Consider the following 13,308-nt stretch of genomic DNA (forward strand, 5'->3'; position numbering starts at 1 on the left):
GTGGCTTTAGGACCTAGCCCACGGCACCTGCCCCAAAAGAACGGAGAACCGGAATAGAAAGAGGAAAACCCTGCTGTTTTTTAGGAACGCTTTGAAATCTTGTTGTTTTTTTGTCGCCGTGCGAGCCAGTTGGACGCTTTCGGCGAAGTCACGGAAGGCTGATAGCTTTAGTGTACTTTTATTGGGGAGCTCTGCTTGAGAAACGGGATCTGTCGAAAAATCTACAATACTATCCCGCAATGCTTAATTCTTGAGCTGCCCACGAATGCTTCTAGTGTTACAAGGTCCCCAGTTTGCTTCCGTGAGCACGTATGTGTGTGTGTGTGTGTGTGTGTGTGTGTGTGTGTGTGTGTGTGTGTGTGTGTGTGTGTGTGTGTGTGTGTGTGTGTGTGTGTGTGTGTGTGTGTGTGTGTTTGTGTGTATAGATGGGCTACACCAGGTGTTTCAGAGCAGCCTGCCATATATACCAAGCGTCAAAGCAAACTTTAGCCAGGGTTTAAAAAGATCACGTGAAATGCTTGCGGGCCGTGCCTGCAGTGCTCTCAAACGTTCCACCTACAAACGAACAGCTCCTTTAGCCCGTTGTGCTGCCACTTAAAAGGCGACAGGGCAGCGACGCAGGCGCTGGCAGTGGTACCTTTTAAGCGTGAGTATACCCTTCTGGATGATCTGTTCGTTTGTAGGCGGACCGTACGAGAGAACTGCAATCGCGGCGTGCAAGCGGTCATGTCCCCTGATACTTTTTTTTTGCACTTAACGGGTATCTGCAGGGATCGATAAAAAATAATACGCAAGAGATGGAAAGTTGGAAACTGTTTAATCGGACTGCTTGCTGACAGTTCTATAATATTTAGATTGCAATTTTTCGCTTAACTTCGTTGCTTGCGAAGTTGAGTAAAAGATATAAATTAATTATGCAATTAAGCAAAATACAAAAATATAGTCTCACTTGCCCCCTATAATAGCCAAAAACGTGAATTTGGTCGCGTAGTCTTCGAATGCCTCGGTATATTTTTAAACCTTGGCTAAAGATAACCGGGGCACCCCGTATATATATACGTATACATTCTTTATATGCAATAATTCGAAATTAAAAGGATTGCGTGTTCATGCCGGAGCGCATTAAATATACCGACTTCCGCTAAGACACACGAGGGAAGAGAAGGAACACCGTGCGGTTTGTAGGGCTCTCGGCAAGCCTGTATATCCTCGATAGTTTTGAGTAAGCGTGAGGACGGAAGCCAGCAATTTTCGTTTCAACTGTTCGCCAGGAAAGGAGATCGCGAAGCGGCAAAAGACTTCCTGCGTTAGCGTATACGTCATGACGGCGTAGCTTATAGAGAACGAGCTGGAAAGGGAAACGAGTATATAAAGGGCCGCCTACCCGAGACAGAACATCGCTTTTCCGAGACCACAGAACTGAGCAGCATCGCCATGAAGACTCTGGTATGACTCGTATGATCTTCCGTGGGCAATCACTATGCGTTGGTCCCTTCGGGCTGCATGCTGGAAGAATGGGAACCTGATTCTATCTAATGGTCGAAATTCCCTCAGAACAGGATGAACTGTAGAGGATGTTCGGCGATGGAAGTTCCCCGAACATGAATTCTTGGCAGTTCTGGGAAACGTTTTCACGCACTGAAAAGGAGACTACCTAGAAGTTTTTTTCGGAGTACAGCTGCAATTTATTCTCAGTAGTCGTACGGCGCTACCAATAGAAATAGGATCTAAGATGGAAAGAAGCGCTTAATAGTGTTGAGATTAAGAACACATCGAGCACCGATCTATACGCATCATGATGCAAACAAAACTTAAGTTCCAGACAGGCCAAAATAACTGGTTGCTTGCTCTTCGATATTAGAATCTTTCAGGGTGACCATTAATCTGGGACCAAGCCTTAGTGACCCTGTTTGGAAGCTGCCCCGAATTTTCGGTTCCAGTAGGACTAGGTAATAAGGCAATGACTTAGCACCAACAAGCCTTGTGCGTTACGCTGGGAGCTATGTCCTACAGTATAGAGCACCTCACCCTAGACGCAAAGCGTTGCAAGACAGATTCTGTGCGTTTGTATTTACACCCACGCACCAACCTATGGCGTGCACTCCACCTCGCTGCAAGCGATTATTGGTTCCTTATTCAAGATTGATGGCTTCATCGCACAGATCTCAATGTGCACAATACGGCTTGGCGACGATGGAATTTTCTAAACAAACAATTCTTACGCACTAAGGGCTATTTTTCGACACCCTGGCGATATATTGAATGCTACATGTTCCTTACAGACCACATCGCTCATCGGGTCCACGCTGGTTGTTTGCATCATGGCGGGGGGTCTAGGAGGCTATGGAGGCGGATACGGAGGCGGCTACGGAGGCGGATTTGGTGGGGGCTACGGTGGTGGCCTCGGCTACGGCGGCGGAGTTGGAGTAGGCAGCAGCGTGACGCTACTGCGAGGGGGTCCCGGATTCTCCAAAGCTGTGGCAGGACCCGTATTCGTAGTCAGGACGATACACCACGTGGACCAGGTGCAGCGAGGAGGTGGCATCGTAGCCCACAGTGGACTAGGAGGCTACGGCGGTGGAGGCGGCTTCGGTGGCGGACTCGGCTACGGCGGAGGACTCGGCTACGGCGGTGGACTCGGATACGGGGGAGGACTGGGAGGCGGTCTGAAGTACGGTGGTGCTGGTATCAAGGGCTAGGTGTTTGTAACTATGCAACACAACGCAAAAATATGCACTTTGGCAGCCTTGACCAGGCGTTTTAATCAAAACCTCCAACAAACGTGACAGTTGCCATTGAGCGGGTGACCAACAGTTCCTACGGAGAAGGAAACATCAGTTCTGCATGCTTCATCACGAAGATGTCTTGTCCAAAACATCATCTGAAGATACTCATCCAGCTGAAATATGCAACATGGGGGACGTTTGGAATAAATACTCAAAGAAGAATTTCACCTGCATTCGGGATGACTCGATTTTCTACGATAGCGAAATAACTGCTATCTTCCCACAAACATTCTAATACGTTTCCGGGCTGGTTGGTAGTCCAAGAACAGTTAAAATCTGGCGCAACATTCAGAAGACATGGGACGAGGCGGATATCGTAAACCACACATGGAAACTATGAATTGGAAAAAAATGATAGAAGTAGTCTTGTATATGCCACAGAGGTTTGGCTAACTATACGCGTATTATGGCACCTCTTATTTTCACAGAAGCTGTGGTGAAACACTTCTTTCAAGCTCACTTGCGGTAATGCGCCGCTTTAATAAGTGTTTATTACGGCAGCTCGAAACAGCAAATACGTGGCTAGGGTGTCTAGCTCGGCACGTTTCTGTGGCCTCTAACTATGCATGCATCGTTTCAGCCAATATACAGTTGGCTGTCGAGCGTGCGATCTTCGTCTAATCCGGTGTGTTTTATACGTTGCTTTCTGGTTTATTTTTATATTTACCTCGCTGTGCAAAAGTGTAGAGACCCCGAGAAGTGAAAAAACTTTGTGCCAGCGCTTTCTCACGGTACAGCGTCTGCTTTTGACACATGCGTGAGGTGACTGATGAACTATTCTAGTCTGCTTGCCTTTGCACTTCTGGCCAGCACGCCAAAAATCGCAATAATCTTCACTCTCACGGTCTCTCCACTTTTGCGCATGACTGTAAGATCTTCTCCTGAGGGAATGGAGAGGGCGCATAATGTAAAATGCTATGGGGGAGATGAGGGAGCCAAGAGGAGAGAATAAAATTAAAGAAAGAAGGGGAAATCGTGAACAACGGGAGAATAAAATTTTTAGTTGTGTTCTTCGCATTACCCCCTGGTTGACACCTTGAGCGTCGTCTTTTCTACCTCTACGAATCCGATGGATATTTTAGCGAACTACTATCCGTCTGCAGTACGTGCACCTTTCGGTGCTCGACGATAGCTGCTGAGCTATACGATCCTTCATTTCGAGAACTTGCGCTTATTCTTGGAATTGAAGGCGCAGAATATGGCTAAAAGAGAAGCTTTACATTTTCGGAAAAGTTTAAGAACCAAATTTCGTTCAACTTGTCAACATTGCTGCAGTTTTCAAGCTTCTGCAGGGGAAAAAAGGCCCGAGAGAGAGAGTTTTTCCGTCCCACTGTCGAGATCTTCAACTTAGGCGTAGAACATAATTGTTGCGCTGCCATGCGCAGTGAAAGGGAAAGTGAAGCGAAAATTACAGCTATGACTTACAACTATGAATGGTTCTGTAATGTACTAATCAGCCAAAAAGGAACCCGTTTCTTGAGGTCGATCATTATTTGCTCTGTTGAAACGAAGCAAACGATTTTTCTTTGCATTAGTGGTGAGGGGCCGCCGCGGTGGCTTAGTGGCCATGGTGCTCGGCTGCTGGCCCGAAAGACGCGGGTTCGATCCCGGCCGCGGCGGCTGAATTTCTTTGGAGGAGAAATTCTAGAGGCCCGTGTACTGTGCGATGTCAGTGCACGTTAAAGAACCCCAGGTGGTCAAAATTTCCGGAGCCCTCCACTACGGCGTCTCTCATAGCCTTAGTCGCTTTGGCACGTTAAACCCCCATATACCAACCAACCAACCATTAGTGGTGAGGGACCGAAGTGTCACCTCCCGTGCTAAAAAAACCGCTTTCTACCCTTGCCGCAGAGAAGCAAAGTAAAGCCACCCGCTCTCATGCCGTCGCTTTGAAGAATCTTTCGCGGTTAACGGCTTGCCTCTTCGCAGCTCTTGGAAAAGCACCAGAGACTTATAAAAATATTGAAAAAAAATATTATTCGACTGTCCCGAGTCGTGATAGATACGCGACCGCAAACTCAAGCTGCAATTAACGTAAGCGCTCGACGTGAACTTACAAGAATTAGTTAGAGGTGTGGGCTCCAGGTAATGACTGTACAACTTCCCATGCTAGAAATTTTATTGTGCAGTTCCTTTCCGCGAGTTTTCGAAAAACCGTAAGGCCCTCCACGAGTTGAAAAACATGAAAAGAAGTGGCGCATGTTGAAAATCTAGTTGCAGCTTCTACAGCAATTAGTAACCGTAAAGGGCCGCCGCGGTGGCTCAGTGGCTATGGTGCTCGGCTGCTGACCCAAAAGACGCGGGTTCGATCCCGGCCGCGGCGGCTGGAATTTCTTTGGAGGAGAAATTCTAGAAGCCCGTGTACTGTGCGATGTCAGTGCACGTTAAAGAACCCCAGGTGGTCGAAATTTCCGGAGCCCTTCACTACGGCGTCTCTCATAGCCTTAGTCGCTTTGGGACGTTAAACCCCACAAACCACCACCACCAGTAACCGTAAAGGCATTCTGGTAAGCGTAATATTAAAGAAGTTTACAATTATGCACGAACAAGTTTCCGTACACGTTTTTCGACGATGAGTCTAATCTGTTGGAAAGTTTTCGGCTATCATATCATAAGGTTCGTGTTTAAAAAGCTTCCTTTCTTTCTAAATCTGCCAGCTCACTGTGACCGTCTCGAAGCGAGCTGCCGTCACCGCTGATAGCAAGTGCGTCAGCGTATTCTTCCGGAACACGGAAAATATGCATCTTGATCAGCTATATATCGGGTGTTCCAGAGAACGCTTCCAAAAATTTTGAATAACAGGTCTCAGAGGTATAGTCCTACCAGTGTTTGCGCAGACCAGAAAACTGGCGAATGATCTCAAGTATTAACTAATTTTAATAGTTGACTTTTTAAATATCAGAGATAGGTAACTGGCTGCAATTCGGGATTCGTAGCCGGTCGTTAGTAATACTCATATCAGTTTTTAGAATTTCGAAAACGTGACTAGCTTAGCCGCTGTGACTCGACAAAATCTGGAAGCATTGTGAGAAAACGCATGTGCACTCGAAAGCATGCAAGCAAAGCAACTCCTCCAGTGCATGTAACTAGTCGAAAAAGCCTAATTTCGACGAGCCACAGCGCGAAAGGTAATCACGCTTTTGTAATTCTAAAAACTGATATGGCTATCACTAGCAACCGGCTACAAATCTCTAATGCAACCAGTTGCCTATATTAGACAGTTAAAACGTTAATTGTTAAAAATTAGTCAACCGGCTTATTAAGACAATTCACCGATTTTCTGGTGTCCGCCAACACTGTAATACTATGCAGCAAAAGCCTATTTTTGAAAATTTTTGAAAGTGCTCGCTGAAACACCCGGTATATAGATCACGAAGACGCGTACTTTACGTGTTCAGGAAGAATACGCTGACGCACTTGCAAGACTGCCGAAAACGGCTTCGGCAGGTCTCTTGAAGACCGTCACAGCGCACGTTTCATTCATCAAGCAGCTTTAGCTTGGCGTGCGCAATGAGCTGACTTATTCCGCCAATCTGCGGGTAACGATTGCGCGTACGTCAGAACGCCACGTATCTTGTCTACGTCTAGCAAGCTTATGAACACTAATAAACTATAGCGCGCGCAGACTAGGGACACGTTACGGAATAAGTTGGCAGCATGGCGGGGCGCTGCTCGCCCACCTCGGAAAAAATACTTGTGCCACTGTGTTCGTCGACGTGATAGCTCGCCCTAAATAATAGCGTCCACTTTCATTTCCACTCCACTAGCTTGCCATTCAGTATATAGGAAAGAAGTTGATTATGCGGGAAATTATGAGTTCATATACATAAGTCAAGGTTACTCAAATTGAAAAATGATCATCATCATCAGCCTAGCTACGCCGACTGCAAGACAAAGGTCTCTCCCATATCTTTCCCATACCCAGTCCGCTGGAAGAGAGACCAGCAATGACGCAGAGATAGAGAATCCACTTCGCATGTAAGAGGATTCCGGTTCGAATCCAAGAACCACGCAGGTCTTCACCGCATGAGACAAAAAAACCACGTGTGGTTGAAACTGCATAATCATGCCTTGGTTGTGGCCTACTCTCGTTTATCAGAGCCGAAAACGCACTCCGTCACCAGAGCGGTACTTAGACAACCTCCTTGACATCTTTACTACGTAGTAAAGATGTCGAAAATACCATTTCTGGGTAAAGTTAGAGGTAACTGCGCGGGCACAATCGCGAGGGCCTTGCCTTACTTTAGGCTTGAAGACAGGTATCTCCCTTCCTATTAGTATCGCTCTTCCCGGAAAGCTAGACCGTCAACCACATTCCTGGTTTCGAATTTCCTTCCGGTCTGACTTGTGTGCTTTCTTCAATCAGAGCAAACACTTGTCACATTAAGAAAACGCGTTTTGACCAAAGCACCATGAGCTACGGACAATGAATTTATCGGGAAATTGCACTGCAATGAAATGCGTGCATACGTTCCAGCGTTTTGGGCTGTGTGCGAGGCGTTTGTGTGTTCCGAGGTTTTATGCTATGCCCACAGTACTGCCACCGGACACCCTTCTTGACAGTGACTCGTTAATCGCCAAGCGCGTAGGTGTCATGTTTATAAGCCAACAGCCACAGAAACGACGGAGAAAAGGGGATATTTTTTTATTATCATTATTTGTGGTGGTGGTCAATGAAGGCTATTAGTGAATATTTTATCCATTATAGACAACTGATTAGAAAAGCAGAAGAAAAACCAACCACATGCTGCCGCTGAGAGCCGAACCCATGACCTCCGAATTACGCGTCCGGTGCTCTAACAACTGAGCTACGGCGGTGGCTGTGAATTCTTTTTCTTTCGGGGGCATTAAGTTTACATTTGACCTAACCTTGAGAGTAAGAAAGAGCAGGCACTGCAAAAACGTCGACTAGAAGTAAATTTCTACCTAAATGAAGCGTTTCCCAACCACGCGAGCATATGAAGTTCTTTTTAACTTTAGCCAGGGTTAAAAAATACTTCGTAGCATTCTTGTGGGCCGTTACTGCAGTGCTCTCAAAAGTTCCGCCTACAAACGAGCAGCTTCTCTAGCCCACAGGGCTGCCACTTAAAAGGCGACCTTTTAAGCGTCAGTATACCCTGCTGGATGATCTGTTCGTTTGTAGGCGGACCGTATGAGAGCACTGCAATCGCGGCGTACAGGCGGTCATGTCCCATGATTTTTTATTTTTTCTGCATTTCATGGGCATCTGTAGTGGTCGATAAAAATAATATGACAGAGATGGAAAGTGTGAAACTGTTTAATCGGACGGTTTTCGGAGCGTTCTACAATATTTTTTGATTGAAATTTTTCGCCTAACTTCGTAGCTTGCGAAGTTGAGTAAAAGGTATAGATTAATTATGCAATTAAGCAAAATACAAAAATAGAGTGACTTGCTCCCTGCAATAGCCAGCAACGTGAATTTGGTCGCGTAGTCTTCGAATGCCTCGGTATATTTTTAAACCTTGGCTAAAGATAACCGGGGCACCCCTTATATATATACGTATACATTCTTTATATGCAATAATTCGAAATAAAAAGGATTGCGTGTTCATGCCAGAGCGTATTCAAATATACCGACTTCCGCTAGGATACACGAGAGAAGAGCAGGAACGCCGTGCGGTTTGTAGGGCTCTCGGCAAGCCTGTATATCCTCGATAGTTTTGAGAAAGCGTGAGGACGGAAGCCCGCAATTTTCGTTTCAACTGCTCGCCAGGGGAGGAGATCGCGAAGCGGCTAATGACTTCCTGCGTTAGCGTATACGTCATGACGGCGTAGCTTATAGAGAACGAGCTGGAGAGGGTAAGTAGTATATAAAGGGCCGTCTACTCAAGACAGAACACCACCTTCCCGGGACCACAAAACTGAGCAGCATCGCCATGAAGACTCTGGTATGACTCGTTTGATCTTCCGTGGGCAACCAGTATGCGTTTTTACCCTCGTGCTACATGCTGGAAGAATGGGAACCTTATTCTCTTTCACGGTCGAAATTCACTGATTGCAAGGAGAACTATAGATAATGCTCGAGATGAAGGTTCTCTCTTAAATGAATTCTTGGCAGTTCTGGGAAACGTTTTTTTAAGCACTGAAAAAAAGGCTACCCAGAATTTTTTTTCTTGTGGCTTTTTGGGGTACAGCTGCAATTTATTCTCAAACGTCGTACGGTGCTGCCAATAAAATTAGGATCCAACAAGGAAAGAAGCGCTATATAGTGCTGAGTTTAAAACAACCCCGCCGCGGTGGCTCAGTGGTTATGGCGCTCGGCTGCTGGCCCGAAAGACGCGGGTTCGACCCCGGCCGCGGCGGCTGGATTTCGATGGAGGCGATATTATAGAGACCCGTGTGCTGTGCGATGTCAGTGCACGTTAAAGAACCCCAGGTGGTCGAAATTTCCGGAGCCCTTCACTACGGCGTCCCTCATAGCCTGAGTCGCTTTGGGACGTTTAATCCTAATAAACCAAACCATTTTAAAACACACCGAGCGTCGATCTATGCGCATCATGCTGGAAACAAAACTAAAGTTCTGGACATGCTAAAATATTTAGTTGCTTGCTCTTTGATAATAGAATGTTTCAAGGTGACCATTAAACTGGGGCGAAGGCTTAGTGACCCTGTTTGGAAGCTACCCCAAATTTTCGATTCCGATACTACTAGGTAATAAGGCATTGACTTAGCAGCAAGAACCAATGTGCGTTACGCTGGGAGCTGTGTCCTACAGTATAGAGCACCTCACCGCAGCCGCAAGGCGTTGCAAGACGGATTTTGTGCACTTGTATTTACACCCACGCATCAACCTATTGCGTGCAGAGTCCACCTCGCTGCAAGCGATTATTGGTTTCTTATTCTAAACTGGTGGTCTCATCCTACAGCTCTCAATGTGCACAATACGGGCTGGCGACGATGAAATTGTCTAAACAAACATTTTTTTTACGCACTGAGGGGTTTTTTTCGACAACATGACTGTATTTTGAATGCCACATTTTCCTTACAGACCACCTCGCTCATCGGGTCTGCGCTGATTGTTTGCGCCATGGCCGGTGGTCTAGGAGGCTATGGAGGCGGCTACGGAGGCGGCTATGGAGGCGGCTACGGAGGCGGCTACGGAGGCGGATTGGGTGGGGGCTACGGTGGTGGCCTCGGCTACGGAGGTGGAGTAGGAGTAGGCAGCAGCGTGACACTACTGCGTGGAGGTCCCGGCTTCTCCAAAGCTGTCTCCGGACCGGTCTTCGTCGTCAGGACGATACACCATGTGGATCAGGTGCAGCGAGGAGGTGGCATCGTGGCCCACAGTGGACTCGGAGGCTACGGTGGAGGAGCCGGATTCGGCGGAGGACTCGGCTACGGCGGAGGACTCGGATACAGCGGTGGACTCGGATACGGGGGAGGACTGGAAGGGGGTCTGAAGTACGGTGGTGTTGGTATCAAGGGCTAGGTGTTTGTCACTCCAACAGTTCCAACAGTTGCTGCGGCGAGGGAAACACCAGTTCTGCAAGCTTCACCACGAAAATGTCTTGTCCAAAGCATCATCTGAAGATACTCATCCAGCTGAAATATGCAACATGGGAGAAGTTTTTAATAAATACTCAAAGAAAAATTTCTCCTGAATCTTATATGACTCCATTTTCTTCGATAGCGAAATAACTGCTCTCTTACCACAAATATTAAAGTACGTTTCCGGACTTGTTTGTGCTCCATGAATGGTTAGAATAAGGCGCAAGATACAGAACACATGGAACAAGGAGGATATCGCAAGCCTCACTTGGATTGTGTTAATTGGAAAATAAATCATTGAAACATACTTGTTTGCCATAGAGCTAGAGGTATATTTTGACAACCCTTTTTTCACCGAAACTGTGGTGAAACAATTCTTTCAAGCACACGCGATAATTTGCAGCTGTATTAAGTAAAACATAGTGACTGGCTAGTTGGTTCTGCATACTGGAAAATTGCAGTGCAGCAGTAACAAGGAGGAGACGAGAAGGACGAGAGGCGCTTGTGTTTGCGTCCTTCTCGTCTCGTCCTTGTTACTGCTGCGCTGCAATTTTTCAGTAATAAGTAAATTACATATTACGCTCGAAAAGCAAATATGTGGTTTCGGTGTCTAGCTTGGTACGTTTCTTAGGTCTCTAACTATGCATCGCTTCAGTCATAAATGGTTGGCTGTCGCGCATGTGATCTTCGTCTCCTCCAGCGTGTTGTCTACGTTGCGTCCCGGTTTAATTTTTACCCCAGCGTAAAAAATGTAGAGAACACAAGAAGTAACAAAACTGTGTGTGTGGCAGCGCTTTCTCAAGGTGCAGCGCCTGGTTTTAAGACATGCATAAGGTGACTGATAAACTATCTTAGTCTGTATGCCTGCATATTTCTGTGAGGCATGCATTATACACAAAAAAGTGCAATAATCGCCCCTCGTGCGGCCTCTCCGCTTTTGAGCACGGATCTGCTACCTCCTGCCGAGGGAAACGAGAGGGCGCACCTATGCGCCGTTCTCTGGGGGAGATGAGGGTAAGAAGAGAAAGTAAACTGGAAGCAAATCGGCAGGGGCGTCAACGACGAGAGAATGGGCGAATTCTTGGCTGTGTTCTTCTCAGTATCCTCTTGGTGTCTCCTTGAGCGCCGCGCTTTGTACCGTTTCGAATACGGTAGATATTTCAGCGAACCACTATCCATCTGCAGTACGTGGACCTTTCGTTTCTCGACGCTTGCTGCTGAGCTACGATGCTTCCACTTTTTTTTTAGGAATTTTAGGCCCAAAATTTGGCGAAAATAACAAGTTTTACATTTTCAGGAAATCTGAAGGACCGAATTTCTCTCATTTTGTTTACATCGATGTTGTTTTCAAGTTTCTGGACGGTAAAAAAGGCGTGAAATGGACTTTTTTTGTCTCACTGTGAGTATCTTCAGCTTTGGCTTGGAACTTAAGTGTCGCGCTACAATGCGTAATGAAGGGGAAAGTGGAGCGGAAATTACAATTGTGGGAAAAATCGCAAACACATTTTTACACTTTTATATAATGATCTCATCAGCCAAAATGGAGTCAGTTTTTCGCGGTCGATCATTATTTGCTGTGTTGAAACGAAGAAACTAATTTTTCGCATAATAGTGGCGAGCTAAGTGTCACCACCAGTGCTTAAAAAAAGCCGCTTTCTACCCTTGGCGCAATGAGTAAAAGTCATGCCACCCGCTTTCATGCTGCTGCTTTGAACAATCTTTTGCCGTTAAAGGCTTGCTTCTCAGGGACTCTTTAGAAAAGCACCAGAGGCTTATAAAAAATGACAGAAAATATGATCACTCAACCGTCCTGAGCTGTTATAGATACGCGGCCGCAAACTAAGGCTGCGATTCGCGTAAGTGCACCACGTGACCTTTTAACAATGAGTTAAAGCTATGAGGCGTTAGGTCATAATTGTTGGTTGGTTGGTTATTGGGGTTTAATGTCCCAAAGCGACTCAGGCTATGAGAGACGCCGTGGGCTACGGAAATTTCGATCACCTGGGGTTCTTTAACGTGCACTGACATCGCACCGTACACGGGCCTCTGGAATTTCGCTTCCATCGAAATTCGGCCGCCGCGGCCGGGATCGAAGACTCGTCTTTCGGGCCAGCAGCCTAGCGCCGTAACCACTGAGCCACCGCGGCGGTACAGGTCGAAATTGTACAGCTGCTCATGTCTGTTACTTTTATAGTACAATTCATTTCCGCGAGTTTCCGAACAACCGCAAGACCCTCCAGGAGTTGGAAAACATGAAAAGAAGTGACGAATGTTGAGAATCTAGTTGTAGCTTCTTCCGCAATTAGTATCCGGGAAGGCGTTCTTGTAAACGTAATATTAAACGAGCTTAGAATTATTCTAGGACAAGATTTCGTACATGTTTCCTCGGCGATGAGGCAAATCGGCTGGAAAGTTTCCGGTTATCATGTCTGGCGCTTCCTCTTCACGAAAAGTAGCGAGATGACTAAAGTCCGCGAAATCGGTCTTTATGGAAAACAAAGGAAATCGTTGACTGCTAGAAAAATGTCTTTTCATTACCCTCCTGTGCTAATCTAATCTTATAAAATCCAAACTATTTAGGTGAGAACAAAAACATGTCCAGTTTTCTTATACATCAGGAAATGACACCATCTGTCAGCCACCTTTATCGCGATATTGAATGGGAATATTTTCATTTGTAATTGAGCGCAAATTAAACCCTCTTATGAAACTTTCTGTGAAGATGCTGACACGAATGGCTTGCTGTTCCAGCGGGTACCGGAATCTGACTTGTTAAATTATTCCAGCGCTTGCTTTGAAGAGAGTCGACGACAATAAAAATATTTGTTGGATGAACTAAGCATTCAAAAATTACCGCGAATTTTTTTATGTTTAGTCCCATGCAGGTCGTGTTGGGAGATGCATAAGATAAAACCTCTTGTCGATATTTCCTGGTCTTGGTTGCCGACACAAAATTTTCTCTGTTTTACAGATTAAGAACTTGAGATTTGATCTCTAACCTTATTTCGACCTA

At 46.2% G+C, this 13,308-nt stretch overlaps 2 protein-coding genes across 3 annotated transcripts; both read left to right on the top strand.

Moving 5' to 3' along the window:
- The first annotated feature begins 2,264 nt into the window (after positions 1–2,264).
- On the top strand, positions 2,265–2,699 carry LOC149329063 (uncharacterized). Its single transcript, XM_089562067.1, has one exon. The coding sequence runs from the start codon at positions 2,322–2,324 to the stop codon at positions 2,697–2,699; it is 378 nt and encodes a 125-aa protein (XP_089418193.1). The 5' UTR covers positions 2,265–2,321.
- Positions 2,700–9,774: 7,075 nt separating this feature from the next.
- Positions 9,775–10,236, top strand: LOC149329064 (uncharacterized). Of its 2 annotated transcripts, XM_089562071.1 has the most exons (2): positions 9,775–10,168; positions 10,199–10,236. In XM_089562071.1, exons 1-2 carry the CDS (start codon positions 9,835–9,837, stop codon positions 10,234–10,236), a joined length of 372 nt encoding a protein of 123 aa, XP_089418197.1. In that variant the 5' UTR covers positions 9,775–9,834. The 2 variants fall into 2 exon arrangements, with proteins under 2 accessions (XP_089418197.1, XP_089418196.1); XM_089562070.1 differs by having other exon boundaries at positions 9,775–10,236.
- The last annotated feature ends 3,072 nt before the right edge of the window (positions 10,237–13,308 follow it).

This window comes from Amblyomma mixtum, chromosome 9 (assembly GCF_055824585.1).
Source record: "Amblyomma mixtum isolate Tamu chromosome 9, ASM5582458v1, whole genome shotgun sequence".
Classification (NCBI taxonomy): Eukaryota; Metazoa; Arthropoda; class Arachnida; order Ixodida; family Ixodidae; genus Amblyomma; species Amblyomma mixtum.

Coding starts and splice junctions, on each gene's coding strand:
- LOC149329063 (XM_089562067.1), top strand. CDS start 2,322: ATGGCGGGGGGTCTAGGAGGCTATGGAGGCGGATACGGAGGCGGCTAC.
- LOC149329064 (XM_089562070.1), top strand. CDS start 9,835: ATGGCCGGTGGTCTAGGAGGCTATGGAGGCGGCTACGGAGGCGGCTAT.